Source organism: Marmota marmota, unplaced genomic scaffold, assembly GCF_001458135.2.
Source record: "Marmota marmota marmota unplaced genomic scaffold, marMar, whole genome shotgun sequence".
NCBI classification, from domain to species: domain Eukaryota; kingdom Metazoa; phylum Chordata; class Mammalia; order Rodentia; family Sciuridae; genus Marmota; species Marmota marmota.
The window spans coordinates 5,624,737-5,642,903 of record NW_026000196.1 but is presented as its reverse complement, the minus strand read 5'-3'; the positions used below and the strand labels follow the sequence as shown (position 1 = coordinate 5,642,903).

Sequence of the window (18,167 nt, the reverse complement as noted above, 5' to 3'; positions counted from 1 at the left end):
TCCACCAACTGGGGCAGACAAATCTTGATTTGGTTTATTGGGATACCTCAGTGGTTGCAACCAGGCCAGTCAACCCTTCCCTATCACCACTAGCCAGACAATAGCAATGAGTGTCTGCTTCCAGTTGGGAAAGTAAATATAGCATCTTAGGAGAATTATCTGTCAATGGTTGGGAGCCCTTTGCCAGATGAGCCAGAGGAAGTCACATGCTCAGCAGAGGCTTCTCATCTACAAAAATGAACACACACTCAAAAATCTCTAAGCACTGGAGGAAAGACAATTCCATAGGAGGAAAGCATTTATATTTGTCAGAACATGCAGATTTAATAAGTTCATTACTTCAAGGTGCCTGAAACTAAAACAAAGAAGAGTTTAACTGTGTAACTTGAGGACTGAGAGTATGGTCAGAGAAATTATCACCTGTAAATTTAAGTAAAACCATTCATCAAGGCAAGGGGTCTAGGGGATACAGTTTTTTTTTGTGTGGAAAGGAGGACAGATGAGGACATGACTGCCACCCTGGGAAGAGGTCCAAGCTCCTAACCATCATTGCACACATCAGACTGCACCTGGCCAAGGGGAGCAGGTCATCCCAGAATGAAGCTGCTCTGAGGCTGCTTCCACCCTGAATTTCTCTGTGGAAAACCCCTTGCCTGTCAACCAGTCACCACGGTCACTGTGTTCCATTTGAACTTAAATCATTTGAACTTAAATCCTCCCTCTTTTAATTGTATGGGCGAGGGAGGCTTTTAACCCAGCCTCTTTGCCTGTTTTCACAGACCCTAGAAAAACTCTGTTACAAAAAAAAAAAAAAAAATTATTGAGAAGCCTGTTTAGAATCTTTGAAATGCAACCTCATATAAAAGTCACTGTCCCATAGCTTTAGAGGCACATGGAGATATAACTGCCTGAATTCTTCTGTTCCAAGGGAATTCCCTCTGCTTTATTGCCCTGACCCAAATTTGGGGAAACGGTGACATCAGAGCTCACCTAATCCTAGGAAGTCACCTCAGGAGGCCCTTTCCCAGCCTTGGTGCAGGGTGGCTGAGGAGAGGCCCAGGGTGGCTGAGGAGAGGCCCGGGGTGGCTGAAGAGAGGCCTAGGGTGACTGAGGAGAGGCCCAGGGATGCTAACTACAATTCAAATGGCAGGACATGTCCTCACAAGGCTGTGCTTTCAGCCTGGACCCGGGAGCCAAAGAGCAGCTCAGCCACAGCTTTGCCATCATATTTGGGCTGCGTGCCTCCAAAGTCAGCTGGCAGAATGTTCTCATCAATCTCCTGGAAGAAGCCAGAGAGGTCATCTCCATGGACAAAGACCTGCAGGGAAGCAAGGAAGACAGCTAAGCCAAAAGTGCCCTGAGGATGAAGGATGAGGGCAGGAGAGGGACAGAGGGATAAAGCCGCATCATGGTATCTTGCCTGGTGACATCCTTCTCCACTGTCCTCCATGTTGTGCAATCAGGGGGATCCACTCAGCTTGGGAACAGGGCACAGTCTAAGAAGGGCTCAGGTGGGGTCCTCATCCCACTGCCCTCTCGCCCCTCTTGTATCGTGAGCTCTTTCCTGCTCCAGCCCCACACTCACTCACCAGCTCACCAGCACCTGCCTGGGCAGGCCATGCACTCACCCTCTCAAGCAGCTTGCTCTTCAAGAAGGGCTTGACCACATTGTAGGTGGTGGTGAAGTACCACGGCTGGTGGATGAAGTGGATGGCCTTGAACCGTGCTGGGAAGGAATCCTACAGTGACAGAGAGTGTTTTCAGACCCCCCCCACCCCCACAGTCCTAATGACTTCAGAAGCTCCCCATCACCCCCTACCCCAGGGACTGCCTCTCCTCATGGCATGAGGACCAACTAGTCCAACACCCCATGGAAGGCCAGCCAGCAGGGAGCCCCGGCTTCACTGAGGCTCCAAGTGGCAGGTAGGAAGCACCAGAAGTCACATGCCCAACCCTCTCCCCCAGATTTAAAAACAAACAAACAAAAAAAAAACTACAATTAATTGAACAGTAAAATGGGGGCTGGGGTTGTGGCTCAGTGGCAGAGCACTTGCCTAGCATGTGTGAGGCACTGGGTTTGATTCTCAGCACTGCATGTAAATAAATAAATAAAATAAAGGTTCATCAACAACTAATAAAAACATTTTTAAAAATTAAAATTAAAAAATAAATGAAATGGTAGACTTGCTTGGTTTTTTAGTGGCAGTGTTTTCAGACCCACTTGCTCATCAAGTGGACTGCAAACTATTATAGACCACAGAGACACTGTGGTCGTTACTCATTGTCCTTCCGCCCTTCTGACAACCCTCCCTTCAACTCTCCCAATACACATAGAATAGCTCTAAAATAGCTCTAAGAAAGGATGGCTGACACATCAGTATGTATAGGAGTAGCCATCAGGGAGTTGGTGATATCCCTTCTTCAGGGTAAATTCACAAAGAGAGGTAGCATGATATAATGGACAGAGAGCCTGGGATTCCAGGTAGAAAATGTAGGTTTAAGCTGGGCATTACGGGCTAGGGATGTGGCTCAAGCGGTAGCGCGCTCGCCTAGCATGCATGCGGCCCGGGTTCGATCCTCAAAGATGTTATGTCTGCCGAAAACTAAAAAATAAATATTAAGCTGGGCATCGCGGTGCACACCTGTAGTCTCAGCTATTGGGGAGGCTGAAGTAGGAGGCCCACTTAAGCCCAGAAGTTTGAGACCAGCCTGTGCAGCATTACCAAGATCTTATCTCAAAAAACAAACAGGCTGAGCACGATGGCACATGCATGTAATCCCAGTGGCTCAGGAGGCTGAAGCAGGAAGATGTCGAGTTCAAAGCCAGACTCAGCAACTTAGTGAGGCCCTAAGCAATTCAGTGAGAACCCGTCTCTAAATAAAATAAAAAAGGACTGGAGATGTGGCTCAGTGGTTGAGTGCCCTGAGTTCAATCCCCAGTACCAAATATGTGTGTGTGTGTGTGTGTGTGTGTTTTCAAGTCCAGTCTCTACCACTTTATTACCATGTGACCTTGAGAAAAGTCATTTAAAATTTTGAGCCTCAGTTTCCAGGTTTGTTAAAAAAAAAGCAGGGGGAGAACACTCTGGAGGATCCAATGACATAATGACTGTACACCTGGCAAACTTTCCATCAATATGCAGGTGTCTGTGGTTGGAACTGTGGTTGTCATTATTCTTTATGGCACTAGAGGGTCAATATCTTAGGTTCCAGCCAGCACCATGAATCTAGGAAACCAGGCCTAGCCTCTCAGGACCCCACCTGTGGAGGTTCCTATATGGTAGGTTCCAAGGCCTCACCTGGAGCATGTCCACCATCTTCCTGAGATCCGAAGTCCGGAGCCTGGAGGCCTGCTGCATGGTAAAGCCCTGAAAGTTCTCAATGATACAGAAGCCATTAATTTGAGTTTCTTCATTCTCCAGTAGCTTCTCCAGGATGAAGCAATAGGCCTGCAAGATCTGGAGCACAGAGTAGACAGGGCATAAGATCCAACCCGCAAAGATAATTAAGGTTTAAGATCCTGAAAGAAGAGCTAATTGGTACATTTTTTAAAAATTTTTTTTAGTTGTAGTTGGACACAATATCTTTATTTATTTATTTTTTATGTGGTGCTGAGGAGCGAACCCAGTGCCTCACAGATGTGAGATGGGCACTCTACCACTAAGCTACAGCCCCAGCCTGGTACATTCTTTACTAGAGGAATTTGCCACAGGTTTCCATGTAGGACCATTCCCCTCTATGGGTACATACCCTCAAAAATGAGTGTTATATTCATGGATAGACACCAAAGTGGTTAACTCAACATAAATACTTATAATAGTGGAACCAGTGGACCTAACTGTCCATCAATAAGGGACTGGTGAAATTATGGTACATTTATACCACAGAGAAGTTTAAAACGATGCAGAGGACAGGAAAATGCTCATGGTCTATCATTGAACAACATGGACCTATTTTTATAAGAAAAATACTTGTGTATGACCAGATTCAGTGACGCACACCTGTAATCCCAGCAACTCAAGAGGCTAAGGCAGAAGGATCAGAAGTTCAAGGTCAGTCTAGGCAACTTAACAAGAGCCTGTCTCAAAATAAAAAATAAAAGGAATGCAATATAGTTAAGTGGCACAGTGTTCCTGGGTTCAATCCCTAGTACCACAATAAAAATAAAAAGAGAGACCAATGGAACAAAATAGAAAGTCCAGAAATAGACCCAAGTACATATGAAAATATAGACTATGGTAAGTATGACACCTCAAGTCATTGGGAAAAGATGGACTTTTAAATAAGTTGTGTTGGGATATCTAGATAACATTTTTTAAATTGAGTTTGTACTATTTTTTTCTAATTTAAATAACCTATTTAAGCGTTAGTGGCACATGTCAAAGTTCTCCCAAGATAGACCTTAATTCTTCCGCTCAGGGCAGCCCTCTTAAGGGCTCAGAGAAACAAAAATCACATAATATGAGTACAAAGAACTCAAGCTGCTAAATAGGATGGAACTTTCCAGAATCTCTTCCAGCCCACACAGTACACTAATCCCTGTTCTCTTTCTCTCAGCTTTAAGCATTTGGCAGGGCTGCCCTCTGCTTGTGGCCCACAGCTGCTGTCCCGGTTTGGCACTTGGCAGCGACACTCAGGGACAGCCATGTACTATTGGCCAGTGATCCCTGCTTGCAAAGCTCCTGGGCTTTCCAGATGCCCTGGCACATCCTAGGAATTTCCCCCCTGACCAGAAGGGCCAGGTGACAGGTGGCTGCCTGTCTTTTCCCCTCCATAGGCCTTGCCTCCTGAGGAATCAGGAATGAAAGTTCACTAGAGACAAGGATAAGGGAAGGAAGCCCAGCTCACCCACAGGATGGGAAGGAGCCAGGTGAGCTCCCACTGACCTCATCAAAGGTGATTTCTTCACATTGCCAGTTCTCAATTTTGAAAAGCATGACCACTCGGCCATACTTATCCCGACTGGAAAGGACACCAGGGTAGCCAGCCTCAATGGTACAGCGAACAGCCTCCAGGGATAGGCTGTCGAAGAGTTCGGGGTACTGCAGCCGGAAGTTCACATAGCCTGGTGGAAAAAGAACCCAGTGCCCCCTTAGTGAGCCATCCCCACCCTAATACATCCCACCTCCCAGGGGGGCACACAGTGGGGGAGAAGAAGACCTGGGCTCCTGCCTGGCTCCTCCACATCCTGTGTGTAGCTGAACAGGATTCTCAACTTATTTGAGCTCCATTTTCCTCTCCAACAAATGGGATGATAATATTGTCCTATCTCACCAAATGGTGTGGCAATCAAACAAGACTCAGGGTGTAAACTATGTAGTCCTAAACACAGGGATGTTTATTGCTGGTTATGTTCTTTCCCATGGGGACAAGGCACAGGTTTTTCAGTTGGGCTCAGAGTTAGCTGAGTGGGGGTGTAGACAGGGCTGTAGTAAAGCCCCAAAGATAAAATCCAAACCCCAAGGAAGATGCAGAGGCCATTCCTGATTCCATTAACACCTCCGCTGTCCACAAACTCCATCCTCACCTATCCTGAAAAGGTCCCTGCCTCTGTGGCTATCTGCACCACCAAACATGAGCTTTGGAGAAGCTGGACCTGGAGGAGGTGTTCGGGGAGCATTTGCCAAGGTTGGTGCCTGCCACACCAACCTCCTCACTATTCCAGAACATTCCAGTCACATCCCACCACCTTGCCTTTGCCTTGTTGTTCCCTGCTTTTCTCCCAAACATCTCATGTTCTTAGGGTCACACTTTGCACTGGGGGCTTCCTGACCACTTTATCCACCTCCTTTATTTTTCTCCTTGTCCCTATCACTAATAATCTATATGCTTTTACTTATCTGATTTTTCATTTCCACAGTTAGAATATAAATTCCATGAAAGCAGAGGATGCTTGTGGGGTTTTTTTTGTTTTTTTTTTTTGGTGGGAGGGGGCGTTACTAGGATTGAACCCAGGGTGCTTAACCACTGAGCTACACCCCTCGCCCCTTTTTACTTTATTTTGAGACAGAGTCTCACTAAGTTGCCCAGGCTGGCTTCAAACTTGCCATCCTCCTGCCTCAGTCTCCCAAGTTGCTGGGATCACAGGTGTGCTCCCCCGTGCCCTACAAAGGCAAGGGATTCTTATCCGTTTTGCATTCCTTGGCCTAAAACAGTGGTTGGCACAGCATGGTACTGAATTAAAATTTGGGGAAGGAAGGAAGAAGTAAGAAAAAGAAAATCAGCCTGCAGAGAGAGGGCCTGCTCAGACCCTTCCTTATCCAGGAATCAAAAACTTGACTTTTGTTTTAGGAAAACCCTTCCTCCTTCCAGCAGGGGCAGGGTAATACTACCCTGGGGTTAGCGCCCTCCTTAGTTCCATTGTGCTTGAAGTTTAGGTTTAGGTAACTGCCAGGAGGGAAGCTCATACCTATGACTCTCTGGAGCATTCCAAAGCCAAATCATGGTGGTGGTGGAGGTGGTGGGGGGAATCCTGGGGGAGACTCCTCACTCTGTCATCCTTTTTTTTTTTTTTCTTTTTTAGCAAAGCTGGGGATGTGGAACCCAGGGCCTAGAGCATGTTAGGCACGCACTCTGCCACTGAGCCACACTCCTAGCCCCTCATTCAAATTTGGTATTCCATTGAGTCCCAAAGTCTGGGAAAGAAGATATTCCTCTAAGAAACTGGTCCTGATATAGTCATTCGTTCATTCATTCATTCACTGACAGAGCTGAAAGGGATCTTGGAAGCTGTTTAGTTCACACCCAGATTCCCATTTTACTGGGAAGGATTTGGAGGCTGAGAGAGTGACTTTCCCACTGCACAAACCCACAGCATGAAAGGACATTCACGGTGCCTGGGTAAAGATGGACACCCTCCTCATGCCCTCCTCCCACCTCCCCATGGCTGCCCCACCTCCCCACCACGGTCCCTCTACCACGCACATCTCACCTTTGAGCAGCTCGTAGGCGCGGCCCACGTTGAACTTCCGTGCACGGATGAAGCGAAGAAGAAAGGCGCTGTCCCTGTCTCGCACCCTCTCCGCCACCGCCACGGCCAGTTCCTCCCCAGAGGCGGCCTGTGCCTCCACCAGCTCCTGCAGTTCTCTCACCACATCCTCCCGAGTCTCCTCCCTCTCGTTCAGCTCATCCTTGGCCTAAAACAGGGGAGAAGGGCATATGTAATGAGGCTCACCTCACCCCGTGGGAGACTTGCCTCTGGGCTCCACAAGGGCAGCATCTGCACTGGCCTCCTCTCAATTTATGGTGTTTGGAGAAACCGTTCATCCTGGCTCTGTTCGCAGGATATGGCCAACAGTCTAAGCGTTCCTACAGTTCTACAGTAACTCCTACACTTACTACTCCGTTTTTGAGCACTCTGTAAAGTTCTTTAAATGAATTATGCCTTTTAATCATTGCCATAACTCATCATGTTTAGATTTTGTTCATTTGGTTTTTTTCCCGGGGATTATTGAACCCAAGGGTGCTTTATCATCCTCATCCCCAGACCTTTTAATTTTCTTTTACTTTTTTAGACATTGATGGACCTTTATTTTATCCATATATTTATATATGGTGCTGAGAATCAAACCCAGTGCCTCACACATGCTAGGTAAGTGCTCTACCACTGAGCTACAACCCCAGCCCCATCCTTTCAATTTTTGAGGAAAGTTCTTACTAAATTGCTGAGCCCAGTCTTTCTTTTTTGATGGGTGGTGGTGGTACTGGAGATTGGACTCTGGGGCACTCGACCACTGAGCCACGTCCCTAGCTGTATTTTGAATTTTATTTAGAGACAGTGTCTCACTGAGTTGCTTAGTGCCTTGCTTTTGGTGAGGCTGACTTTGAACTTGCGATCCACCTGTCTCAGCCTCCCCAGTTGCTGGGATCACATGTGTGCACACTGCACCTGGTTGGGTTGTTTTCTTAATCCCATCTCTCAAATGAGTAGACTGAGGGCTGCTGGAGTGAAGGTCATTCACACAGGAGTGGAGATGAGACTCCCTACTCCTGTTGAGTCACACACTTAACCTCCCAGACTTAATTCTGATCTTTTTAAAAACAAAGATTCCCCAGCAGAGGCCTCCCTGTCTCCTCCCTCTCCCCCACAGTTGCACATTTCTTTCCCTTTGCTGGGAAAGATAGGAAACCTTCCCACTTCTCAGGCAGCTCTCTCCCTGATCAGCGTAAGGGGAAACCGAGTCAAATTGAGGGACCTAAGAATACTTTTCCTTTGAGATGTTCAGAGATGCAGAGATGGGTATCAGGAGCCCAGGCACAGCTCAGCCACTTCTCACCCTCTCCAATAACCCCAAAGCAAATCTGCCAACTTCCGCAGAGTCTGATGATCTCTGAGCCAATCCAACAACCATCTTTCATAGTTACAGAAGGCGAGACTTAGAGAGGGAAAGTTATTTGCTCAAGATCACACAGCAGGTCAGATTCCAGATCTCAGTCCTCTTGCTTGTCCAGTGGGGCAACAGTTGGATGCTTATTCACAAGGGCCACATTCAAACCAGCGCTGCTCATATCTGACTCCAGAGGCTCAAGTCTAGTCTTGGATTCAACTAGTTTGGATGCAGATCTGCCCGCTGCTGTAGCCCTGAACTCTAAAATGATTGCTAGAACAATTCAATCTATCAGGTCCAGGATGACCTGGAGAGTGAAGCTAGACCATTTCTATAGGACTGAGGATGCTGTCCTGTCCTTAACCCTTATATGCACATGCCAACCCCATTTTGCCCCCATAGGCTAGCCCTCACCGTAAACCTACCACCTCACCTTCTGTAAGGTGTGGCGGGGCAGTTGGCTGCACGGGCCAAAGACGGGCCCATGGTCCTGGGTTGTGAGCTGCTCCAACTGGGCCCGGAGCTCCTGTTCTTCTTCAGGGACCATGCGGAATGTGCCCACCTGGATAGAGAAGAGTTAGGAACAGCAGCCTGAGTGAGCCAGGCAAACAGGACTTCTGAGACCCTAAACTAGTACTTTTGAGCCCAGGATTGTTGGTAAGCCCCTTCCCTTTTGGGGGACCAGGGCCCACAGAGAAGTTGTAGGGTGTAGATGATAGAAAAGCAGCAAAGGATGGAAAGAGGGCAAAAGGGAAGGAGAACCCAGGGTACTTACCACTTCTGTCATATTGCCTCTGAAAGACGCTGAGTCCTCTGGCAAAAAAAAAAAAAAAAGAGTTTCCTGCTTCCTCTGTCCTGACTGCTTCACACTCTGGTCCTAGGAAAGGAAGTCAGCACTGCAGTGGCAGTAGAGAGTCTGTTCTACAATTGTCTCAGAATAGTGGATCTCAAACATTCAAGTGCATTAGAATTGCCTGGGGCATTTGTTAGAAAGGCAGCTGCATGGGCCCCACCCCCATGATTCTGATTGGAGGTCTGGGCAGGGCCCAGGGCTTTCCAGGTTGGGACTCCTGCAGGTGGCTCTGAAGGAGAAGGTTCTTGGACCACATGCTGGGAAGCACTGCTCTAGGAAGTGGCATACCTACAAATGCCTCAAACCTCAGCCCTTAAGTTGGCCCAGCTAGGAAAAAAGTGGAGTTGGGCTCCTATCTCTTTCAGATCACAGCAGGTTAAGACAATCCCTACTGCCTCTGAGGCTCTTCCTCCCTAGCCCAAAGGGTACCCCAGAAATTTCCCAGCCTCGTGGTTGACCCTTTCCTCAGCATACTCGTTCTCAGGAGTGCTGGTGAAGTTACATGGTCATTATTCTGGGTATGTGTTCAGTACTTTGTGGTGCATTAAATAATTTCAGATTCATTGTCTCAGATTCAGGGCCTGGCATTATTATTCCCATTTTATATAGGAGGAAACAGGACTAAGACATTAAGTGATTTGTCCGAGGTAATACAACCCAAAATAGCCAGGATCAGGACTCAAATCTAAGTTGTGACTTCTATTGGCATGGAGAGGCAGCTGGGGAAGCAGAGAAATTGGACCTGGGTTCCTCTTCCGTCTCTCCCACATGAGAGTTATGGAATCTCACCTCAGTCTTGGATGTTCCCTGTTGGGATGGAAAGATTGGAAGTATAATTAAATAATGTATACACAAGCAGTGCCCACATGCCACCCTGTTTCCCCACTAGGGACTTCTTTTGTGTGTGTGTGAATGTTGTACTGGGGATTGAACCCAGGGCCTTGCAAGACAAGCATTCTACCAACTGAACTATATCTCCAGCCCCCACTAGGAACTTTTGATGGCAGCTCTTCTGTTCCCAGATTTTCTCTTCTGCTTAGATGTCCCAGATGTCCCAGGTGCCTTTGAGGATCCTTTACTGTCTGCTGCTGCCTCTGACCTCATTCCATCAGTCAGTTCAGTTACCTACTCACAATTGCTAAGTGGTAGAGTTGGGACTTGAACCTATGCCTGCCCCATACCAAGTCTGTCTTATGTCAAGAGAACCAAGACATCTCCAGACAAACTCCCTAGAAAAATTGGTATCTTAGGCCTGGATTTGAAACAGGCTTTGTCCTTTGCCACTTATGCAACCTCAGGCAAGCCATCTAACTAAGCCTCAGTTTTTTTGTTTGCAAATTGAGAATAATAACAGTACCCACCAAACAGGATCCTCATGAAAACACTATAATTTCTCTAATGTGCCCAGCAAGGTGTCTCGCTCTAGAACATCGCTCCTCTTCCCTTTCTTAACATCATACCAAACATTATCCTAAGTTGCACAAAGAGACTTGGAGGATTATCAGGAATATTTGAGGGTCTCCCACCTCCTGCCCCTCCCGCTCTGCAGTCCCAGCAAGGGCAGGGAGTTGTGGGGACTGGAATCTACCACAGGAACCAAATGTAAATCATCTCTTTGGCTGATAGACATCTACATGTGTGGGCACAGAGACAGAAAGACTGAAATGCTGCCATGTTCCCCTTAGGTCTTCTGGAACAGGAATGGACAGGCCAGTACAATTGCCCTGAGGAACTCAAGTAGGAGAGATTAGTGACTAGACATCCCCAGTTTGTTAAGGGGATCATAAGGACAAGATACTAGATCTTAGGGCTGCTTTTGTGGCTCAGTGGTAGAGCGCTTGCCTAGCATGTGTGAGGCACCAGGTTTGATCCCCAGCACCACATAAAAATAAATAAAATAAAGGTATTGTGTTCATCTACAACTTAAAAAAAAATACTAATTCTTAGAAATATAGACTTAAAGTCAATGCAGCAACTAGCAACTCTTTCTAAACATGCCCAAGCAACAAACTTTGCTTTTATTTTTTAAGTTTATTTTCTTTTTCTTTCTTCCTTTTTATTTTTTTCCCCCTTTAGTACTAGGGATAGAACTCAGGGACACTTTACCTCTGAGATACATCCCTGGGTCTTTTTATTCTTTGAGACAAGGTCACACTAAATTGGCTGTGGCTGGACTTGAACTTGTGATCCTCCTGCCTCAGCTTCCCGAGATGTTGGGATAGCAACATCTGCTGAGCTACATCCCCAGCCCTCAACTTTGATTTTTTTTTTAAATACTTATTTATTAATTATATACAGTGAAAAATGCCCGTCCCTCACTTCATATTGATATGGTTCCCTGCCACCTAGGATCACCATATAAAATACAAAATTTTCAATATTTGGGACATACTTAGACCAAAAAAGTATTTGTTGTACATTTGAATTCATAGTGAACTAAGCATTCTGTATTTGTATTTACTAAGTCTGCCATCAGACTGGTATGGCTCAACCGGAGAAGAGCCATCTGGTTTCAGTTTACAGGCAGGGCAGTATGTGGTCCCTGGTTCCCATCCCTGATTCCCCTGTCTAGGGCTCCCTGGCGCAGACAGTCCCCTAGTACTGACTTACCTGCCAGGTCAGCAGCTCCTCCTTGGGGCCACCTGGTACCTGAATGCCCTGGAGGTCTGAAGGTTGCCTCGGCTGGGGGCGTGGCCCAGTCAGCAGGTCAGGATTAGTGTGTCACAAGAAACTTCTCATCGCCCACAGTTTCCCATTAAATCGGGCTCACGGGAGGCCCAGAGTGGGGCAAGTGAAGCACGGGGGAAGAGAGGGGAGAGGCCTCAGGCTGCAGATGTATCAAAGCCCTCCTTTGTGTGCTTCTGCTTCGGAGTCCCTGCTTAGCCATGCGGAAGCCAGCGTGGGCTGGGATCTAGGCCAGCCCCATCCCCTCTTCCCTGCCCTCTCTCCTTGAGCTCCCAGGGGAGTTTGAGAGAGCACCCGCCTGGACAGGACATGGAAAGAGGTGAAGGGAAATTATAAACGTGATCCCAGATGCAATGACAGCCTAGCAAATCCAGACCTGTGGCTCACCTTCTCCCTAGGCCACAGAGAATGGGGCCAGTGGGAGATGTAGAGGGTGAAAGCTGAGCAGAGAGAGAGGACAAAGCAGGCCCACCTGCCTTCTAGGCAGTATGGTGCAGTGGTAGGTGTAGGTTCTGGAACAAGATTGCCCATTTCTTTTCTTTTTTTTTTTTTTTTTTTAATTTCTGTGTGTGTGTTGCTGGGGATGGAACCCTCGGCTTCTTGCATGCTAGGCAAGTGCTCCACTACTGAGCTATATAGCCCTAGCCCCTGCCCACTTTTCAATCCTAGCTTCAGCACCTTCTCTCTATGAGAAGTCACTACACCATTCCTTGACTCAGTTTCCCATCTGAGAGGTGGAAATAACCAGAAGACCAGGATCACAGCTTTAGGGAGCAAAGTAGTTAGATGCCTGACACTTGGTAAGTGCTCTTTAAATGCTGTAAATGTTCATAGTTACTCCAAATACAGAATCAGCAGGCACCCCAGGGGAGGAGTACAACCATGTGTACAGCAAGAAACTCTTCTGCAGCCCCTCAGCCTCTGCTTTGGTATTCCACTAGGGTGTGGGAGAGATTATTCCTTTAGAACATTTCTGTCAAGAACTCTAAAGGTGGGGAGCTCCATTTTTCCATTACTGGACAGTTCCCTTTGTTTAAAACTCATCGTTGGTCTGAGTTCAAGCAGTTTCCTGCAATCCTCCTTGGCCCTGGTTTTGCAATCTAGAGGTGCCCAGGGCAACATCAAGATTCTGTGTACAGTTATTCTGTGGAATCCAGTCTCAGAAATATTTTTCTTTATTTTCCCAGAGATTTTTTTGTTTGTTTGGGGGTTTTTGTTTGTGTATTTGTTTGCAGTACAGGGATTGAACCCAGAGATGCTCTACCACTGTGCCACATCCCCAGTCCTTTTTTTTATTTTTTATTTTGAGACAGGGGCTTGCTAAGTTGCCCAGGCTGGGCTCAAACTTGTGATCCTCCTGCCTCAGCCTCCCAAGTAGCTGAAATTACAGGTGCCACTCTGCCTGGCTTGTTATTGTTGTTGTTTTATTTTGCTTGGCTTGTTTGGCTTTTTAATTTTGTTTTGTCTGTTTTTTGTTTTTTTCAGCATTGGAGATTAAACCCAGGGATTCATATAAGCCAGGAAAGCTTTGCTCTAACATTGAACTACATCCCCAATCCCAATTTCCCCCAATAGAGTTCTTGCCTTTCCACCCATTCCTACTTTGGCAAGTTTGGGATCTCTTTACCTTTCTGTGGCCTCTCCAGACACCTGAGGGGGGGGGGAGCTGTGGGAGTATCCCTAAAGGAACACCTGAAGAACATCTGTTCCTCACCTGTCTCTCTGGACCCCTCCCTCTAAAGCAGGCTGCATTGCCTGGTGCTTAGATCTTGGGCTGTGCCTGAGACGCCTTCAGCTCTTTGTTTTTTACAGCCCATTCCCTGGGTTCCTGTTCCAGCTGCTGTCTGGCTCTAGGACTGTTTTCTCTCCAAGTCCTCTACACAAATGGTGATACCATTCCCCTATTTCTATCATTCTGCTCCCTGGGGGCCTAGTCCTCTGCTTTGTCCCACTAGCCACTAGCCACATGTAGTTTTTCAGCAGTTGAAAATGGAGTTATATGCTGGGTGTGGTGGCACATGCCTGTAATCCCAGTAACTGGGAAAGCTGAGGCAGGAAAATTGCAAGTTCAAGGCCCTCAACAACTTATCAAGTCCCAGTCTCAAAATACAAAGGGTTGAGGATATAGCTCAGTGATAAAGTTCTCCTGGGTTCAATTCCAATAAACAAAGGGAAGAAGAAAGAAAGAAAGAGAGAGAGGTGGGGAGAGGGAGGGAGGGAGGAACAAAAATAAAGTAATGCAACTCAAGAACTGAAATTTTAAATTTTATTTAAGAAACTTAATTTGAATTAAGGCCCTGACAATGCCAGCCAGGTGATGGACTCCATTGTGGAGAATATTTCTGTGTGCCAGGAACACTGTCAAGTTAAAGGACAGCCCTGATGGTACTGTACTGGACTGCACCAGGCATCTCAGAATGTTAGCAGTCCTTTTTGGGGCAAAGAGTTTTCTGCAGCATTACTTTCTGCTCACAACCCTTTTCCTGCCTACACCCCTGCCCTCTCCCCATCCTGAGTCACATTCCCTTCTAGCTTCTCTGGTCAGAACAATAGTGCCACTGTGAAAAAGGAGACGCTGCCCTCATTGGCCCAGACACCTGTGCTGGCCATGCTGGCAAACAACTGTGGGCTCCCTGGCCTGCCTGGCTCTGCCTTACTAAAGGCAGCAAGGGAGGAGGCTCACATTTGCTGTGCCCTATTCTGTACTGTGGCAGGCACCATACCAGCATTATCTCATCAGATCCTTCCAAATGTGGGTTAGAAAGCATAGGATTTAAAAAATGGAACTGGAGTTTGAACCTAGGGGTATTTACCACTGAGATGGTATTTACCACTGAGCTATGTCGCCAGCACTTTTTATACTGAGACAAGGTTTTGCTAAATTTCCTAGTCTGGCTTTGAACTTGTGATTCTCCTGCCTTGGCCTCCCAAGTAACTGGGATTATAGGCGTGCACCCCCATACCTGGCTCTAATCCCTTTTTTATAGAATAAGCAATTGAGAGGGGATGGGGTGGGGAGGAAAGGGACCTGTCCAAAGTCACACATTCTAAAGCCTTCTCATCGTTCAACACACAAGGTTGGCCCTGGTGTGGCTGCTCAGGGAAGTCACAACTGCCCTATTCCCACCCCAACCCTCTCCTGGAGAAGGTGACATCATTTTGCTGTCAGCCTCCTGAGTCATTGAGACTGCAAGCATGCACCACCACACCAGGCATTTTGATTTCAATTTAATAAAATATTGATTGAGCACCAACTATGTACCAGGCTCTGGCCAAGTGCTGGGGAGATGCTGCCCTTACTGCACATAATCTAGCAGAGAAGATACACATTAGAGGAGTGTGGCTCATAGAAGGAAAGGGGTGCCCAGTGTTGTAGAGAGGTCAAGATAGGATCAAATCCAATGGATTTTAAACAAGAAGGTTTGCCATGATCTTGGCCTTAGCAGTTTTGGTGAATTGATAGAGCTAAGAAGCAGAGAAGGATAGAAGAGTAGATAGGAGACAGGAAAATACAGACAGTATAGATGGAAACTTCAAGAAATTTGGCCAAAAGCAGACGGGGGAGTGGGGGTGGGGGGGGTAACTGAAGGGCAATGCAGGTCAGAGGGTTTGTTTTGTTTACAAGGATTCCTGAGACTTTTTCCATTTCTGTTTGTATATTTTTGTAGTACTGGTGATTGAACCCAGGGACATTCTTCCACTGAGCCACATGTCCAGTCCTTTTTATTTATTTATTTTTTTAAATAAATTTATTTCACATTTGTAGGACAATTATTTTTTAGTTTTTTATATGTTTATTTTATTTTTATGTGGTGCTGAGGATCAAACCCAGTGCCTCTCGCATGCCAGGCAAGCACCTTACCATCTGAGCCACATCCCCATCCCCTCCTTTTTATTTTTTATTTTGAAACAGGGTCTTACTATATTTGCCAGGATGGCCTCACACTTGTTTACTTGTTTTTCATGCCTCAACCTCCCTAGTAGCTGGGATTACAGGCATGCTCTCATCTGTTCTTTTTTTTTTTAATATTTGTTTTTTAGTTGTAGTTGGACACAATATCTTTATTTCAGTTTTATGTGGTGCTGAGGATAGAACCCAGGGCCTCATGTGGGCTAGGCAAGCACCCTACTACTGAGCTACAACCCCAGCCTCCATCTCTTCTTTTATTGCAAGGAGATGATCTTAACTTCTACTACACAGGAAAAAAAAAAGGCTATTTTTTTCTTTTCTTTTCTGGTCAAGTGGAAGTGAAGTTATCTGTTGAGAATAAAGGAAGAGACAGAAAAGTTTGAAATAATCCTCTTGTAGAAAAGAAGGATAAACTTTATTTATTTATTTATTTATTTTTGGTTCTGGGGATTAAACCCAGGACTTAAAAAAAAATACTTTTAGTTGTAGATGGACACAATACCTTTGCTTCATTTATATTTATGTAGTGCTGAGGATCCAACCCGGTGCCCCACACATGCCAGGCAAGTGCTCTACCACTGAGTCACAACCCTAGCCCAGAAAGAATAAACTTTCCAGGGAAGATTGTCTGACAGTGTTGAAGACTCCTTTGAGATTGGTTGCAATGACTTTACAGGGTACTCATGTGATTTTTTTCCAGCACATTCGAGCAGCCAGGTATAGTATCAATGAAGCAATATGGCGGGTCTCATGGGGTTAGGGGTTGGCATGGATGGCACAGCAGGAAAGGCAAAAGCAGGCAAGTTGAGGATATTAGTACAAATATGGTGTGTTACATCTTGGAGTTAAAGATGAGGAGGAGTGAGGGGCAGTGAAGACTGGAGAACAGGAGTATTGAATAGAGTAATTGAGTGAGACGTTGTCTGGGGGTGACTTGGAAGGAGGCTCAGGATGTAACCTGAGAAAGTGAGTGGCTGAGGAGACAAAGGAGAAAGTCATGGAGTGGGGAGTGGAGTTCCCCAGAGGCTCCATAGCATGGGGGTGATGCAGGATAACAACAGAAGAGAGATGAAAGGAAGACAATAAAAAAGGTACCCACCTCTCAGAAAAGGGCAGAAAGGGCTCCTCAGGTTTAGTTTGCTGGTTATTCACAGACCAGAGCAGTCTATTAGATTTGTAACTTGAGTGTTTTATTTTATTTTTTTTTATATCTTTCTTTATTTTAATTTTTATGTGGTGCTGAGGACCTTGCATGTGCTAGGTAAGCGCTCTACCGCTGAGCCACAACCCCAGCCCCCTTTTATTTTCATTTTTATTTTTAAAAATTTTTTAGTTGTAGTTGGACACAATATCTTTATTTTATTTTTATGTAGGGCTGAGGATTGAACCCAGGGCCTCACGCGTGCTAGGCGAGCACTCTACCGCTGAGCCACAATCCCAACCCTCCAGCCCCTTATTTTCACCTTCTAATTTTGACATCCTTTCAGATTTACAGAGAAAGCACAAGAATAGTACAAAGAATTCTCATATGCCTTTCACCACATTTGCTTTACATTAAATTGCTGACTTGATGCTCTTCTATTTGCAAATGCTTTCAATGTGGATTTCCTACAAACAGAGACATTCTCTTTGCTGTGTTCTGAATATTTGTGTTCCCCCATCAACAAAATATTTTTAAAATACTAACCCCCGGACAGAGATGGTACTAGGAGGTGGGGCCTTTGGGGGGAAGAGAAGGCCTTCATAAAAGAGGACCCACAGGACCTTGCCCCTCCACCATGTGAAGATACAGAGAGAAGTCACCTTGAGAAAGCTGTCTTCCCCAGACATTGTATCTACCTACACTTGATCTTGGACTTCCTAGTCTCTGAAAATTTGAGAAATTAAATTTCTGTCATTTAGAAGTGACCTGATCTCTGATATTTTATTATAGTAGCCTGAAAAATAGTCTAAAATATTCTAACCATGGTACAATGACCAAAATGAGGAATTGAGCATTGATACAACTGGATAATCTCTAGACCTTAATCAAATTTGCTAATAATAAAAGGCCAGTTTTTAGGAATTATTACTACCCTGCTTCTTCTCCTTCCCTCTTTTATTTTCTTCTTGTTCAGGTCTTTGAGAAATAAGAAACAGATTGGGGAAGGGAGCTAACACTTTTTATTGTTGTTTTGAACCTTTTATTTTCAAAGGAAGCTTCAAAAGTGGCAAGCAGCTTTGCCTTCTGAACTCAGGGCTTGTTTCTCCCACCTGCTGTCAGGCCCTTTACACAATCTGCTCCCTCAGCCTAAAATAGAGAATCTCAAATCTCATCTTACCCCTTCCTGCTCTTCACTCTACTGTCAGGTGTTCTTTTTTACTTCTTTTTTTACTTTTTTTTTTTTTTTTT

The 18,167-nt window shown here is 45.9% G+C and overlaps 1 protein-coding gene across 2 annotated transcripts; it reads right to left on the bottom strand.

Moving 5' to 3' along the window:
- Positions 1 to 285: 285 nt before the first annotated feature.
- Rlbp1 (retinaldehyde binding protein 1) lies at positions 286 to 12,047 on the bottom strand. 2 transcript variants are annotated; one of them, XM_048790277.1, is made up of 9 exons: positions 11,791 to 12,047; positions 9,970 to 9,987; positions 9,103 to 9,204; positions 8,761 to 8,889; positions 6,932 to 7,136; positions 4,887 to 5,065; positions 3,300 to 3,458; positions 1,629 to 1,739; positions 286 to 1,318 (listed from the first exon to the last, which is right to left on the bottom strand). In XM_048790277.1, exons 3-9 carry the CDS (start codon positions 9,112 to 9,114, stop codon positions 1,160 to 1,162), a joined length of 954 nt encoding a protein of 317 aa, XP_048646234.1. In that variant the 5' UTR covers positions 9,115 to 9,204; positions 9,970 to 9,987; positions 11,791 to 12,047; the 3' UTR covers positions 286 to 1,159. The 2 variants fall into 2 exon arrangements, with proteins under 2 accessions (XP_048646234.1, XP_015348463.1); XM_015492977.2 differs by having other exon boundaries at positions 9,103 to 9,140.
- Positions 12,048 to 18,167: the final 6,120 nt, after the last annotated feature.

Coding starts and splice junctions, on each gene's coding strand:
- Rlbp1 (XM_048790277.1), bottom strand. Junction 3,459..4,886: donor AAGAAATCACCTTTGATGAG/GTCAGTGGGAGC, acceptor TCTGTGCTCCAG/ATCTTGCAGGCCTATTGCTT. Junction 1,319..1,628: donor AGAGCAAGCTGCTTGAGAGG/GTGAGTGCATGG, acceptor GCTTCCCTGCAG/GTCTTTGTCCATGGAGATGA.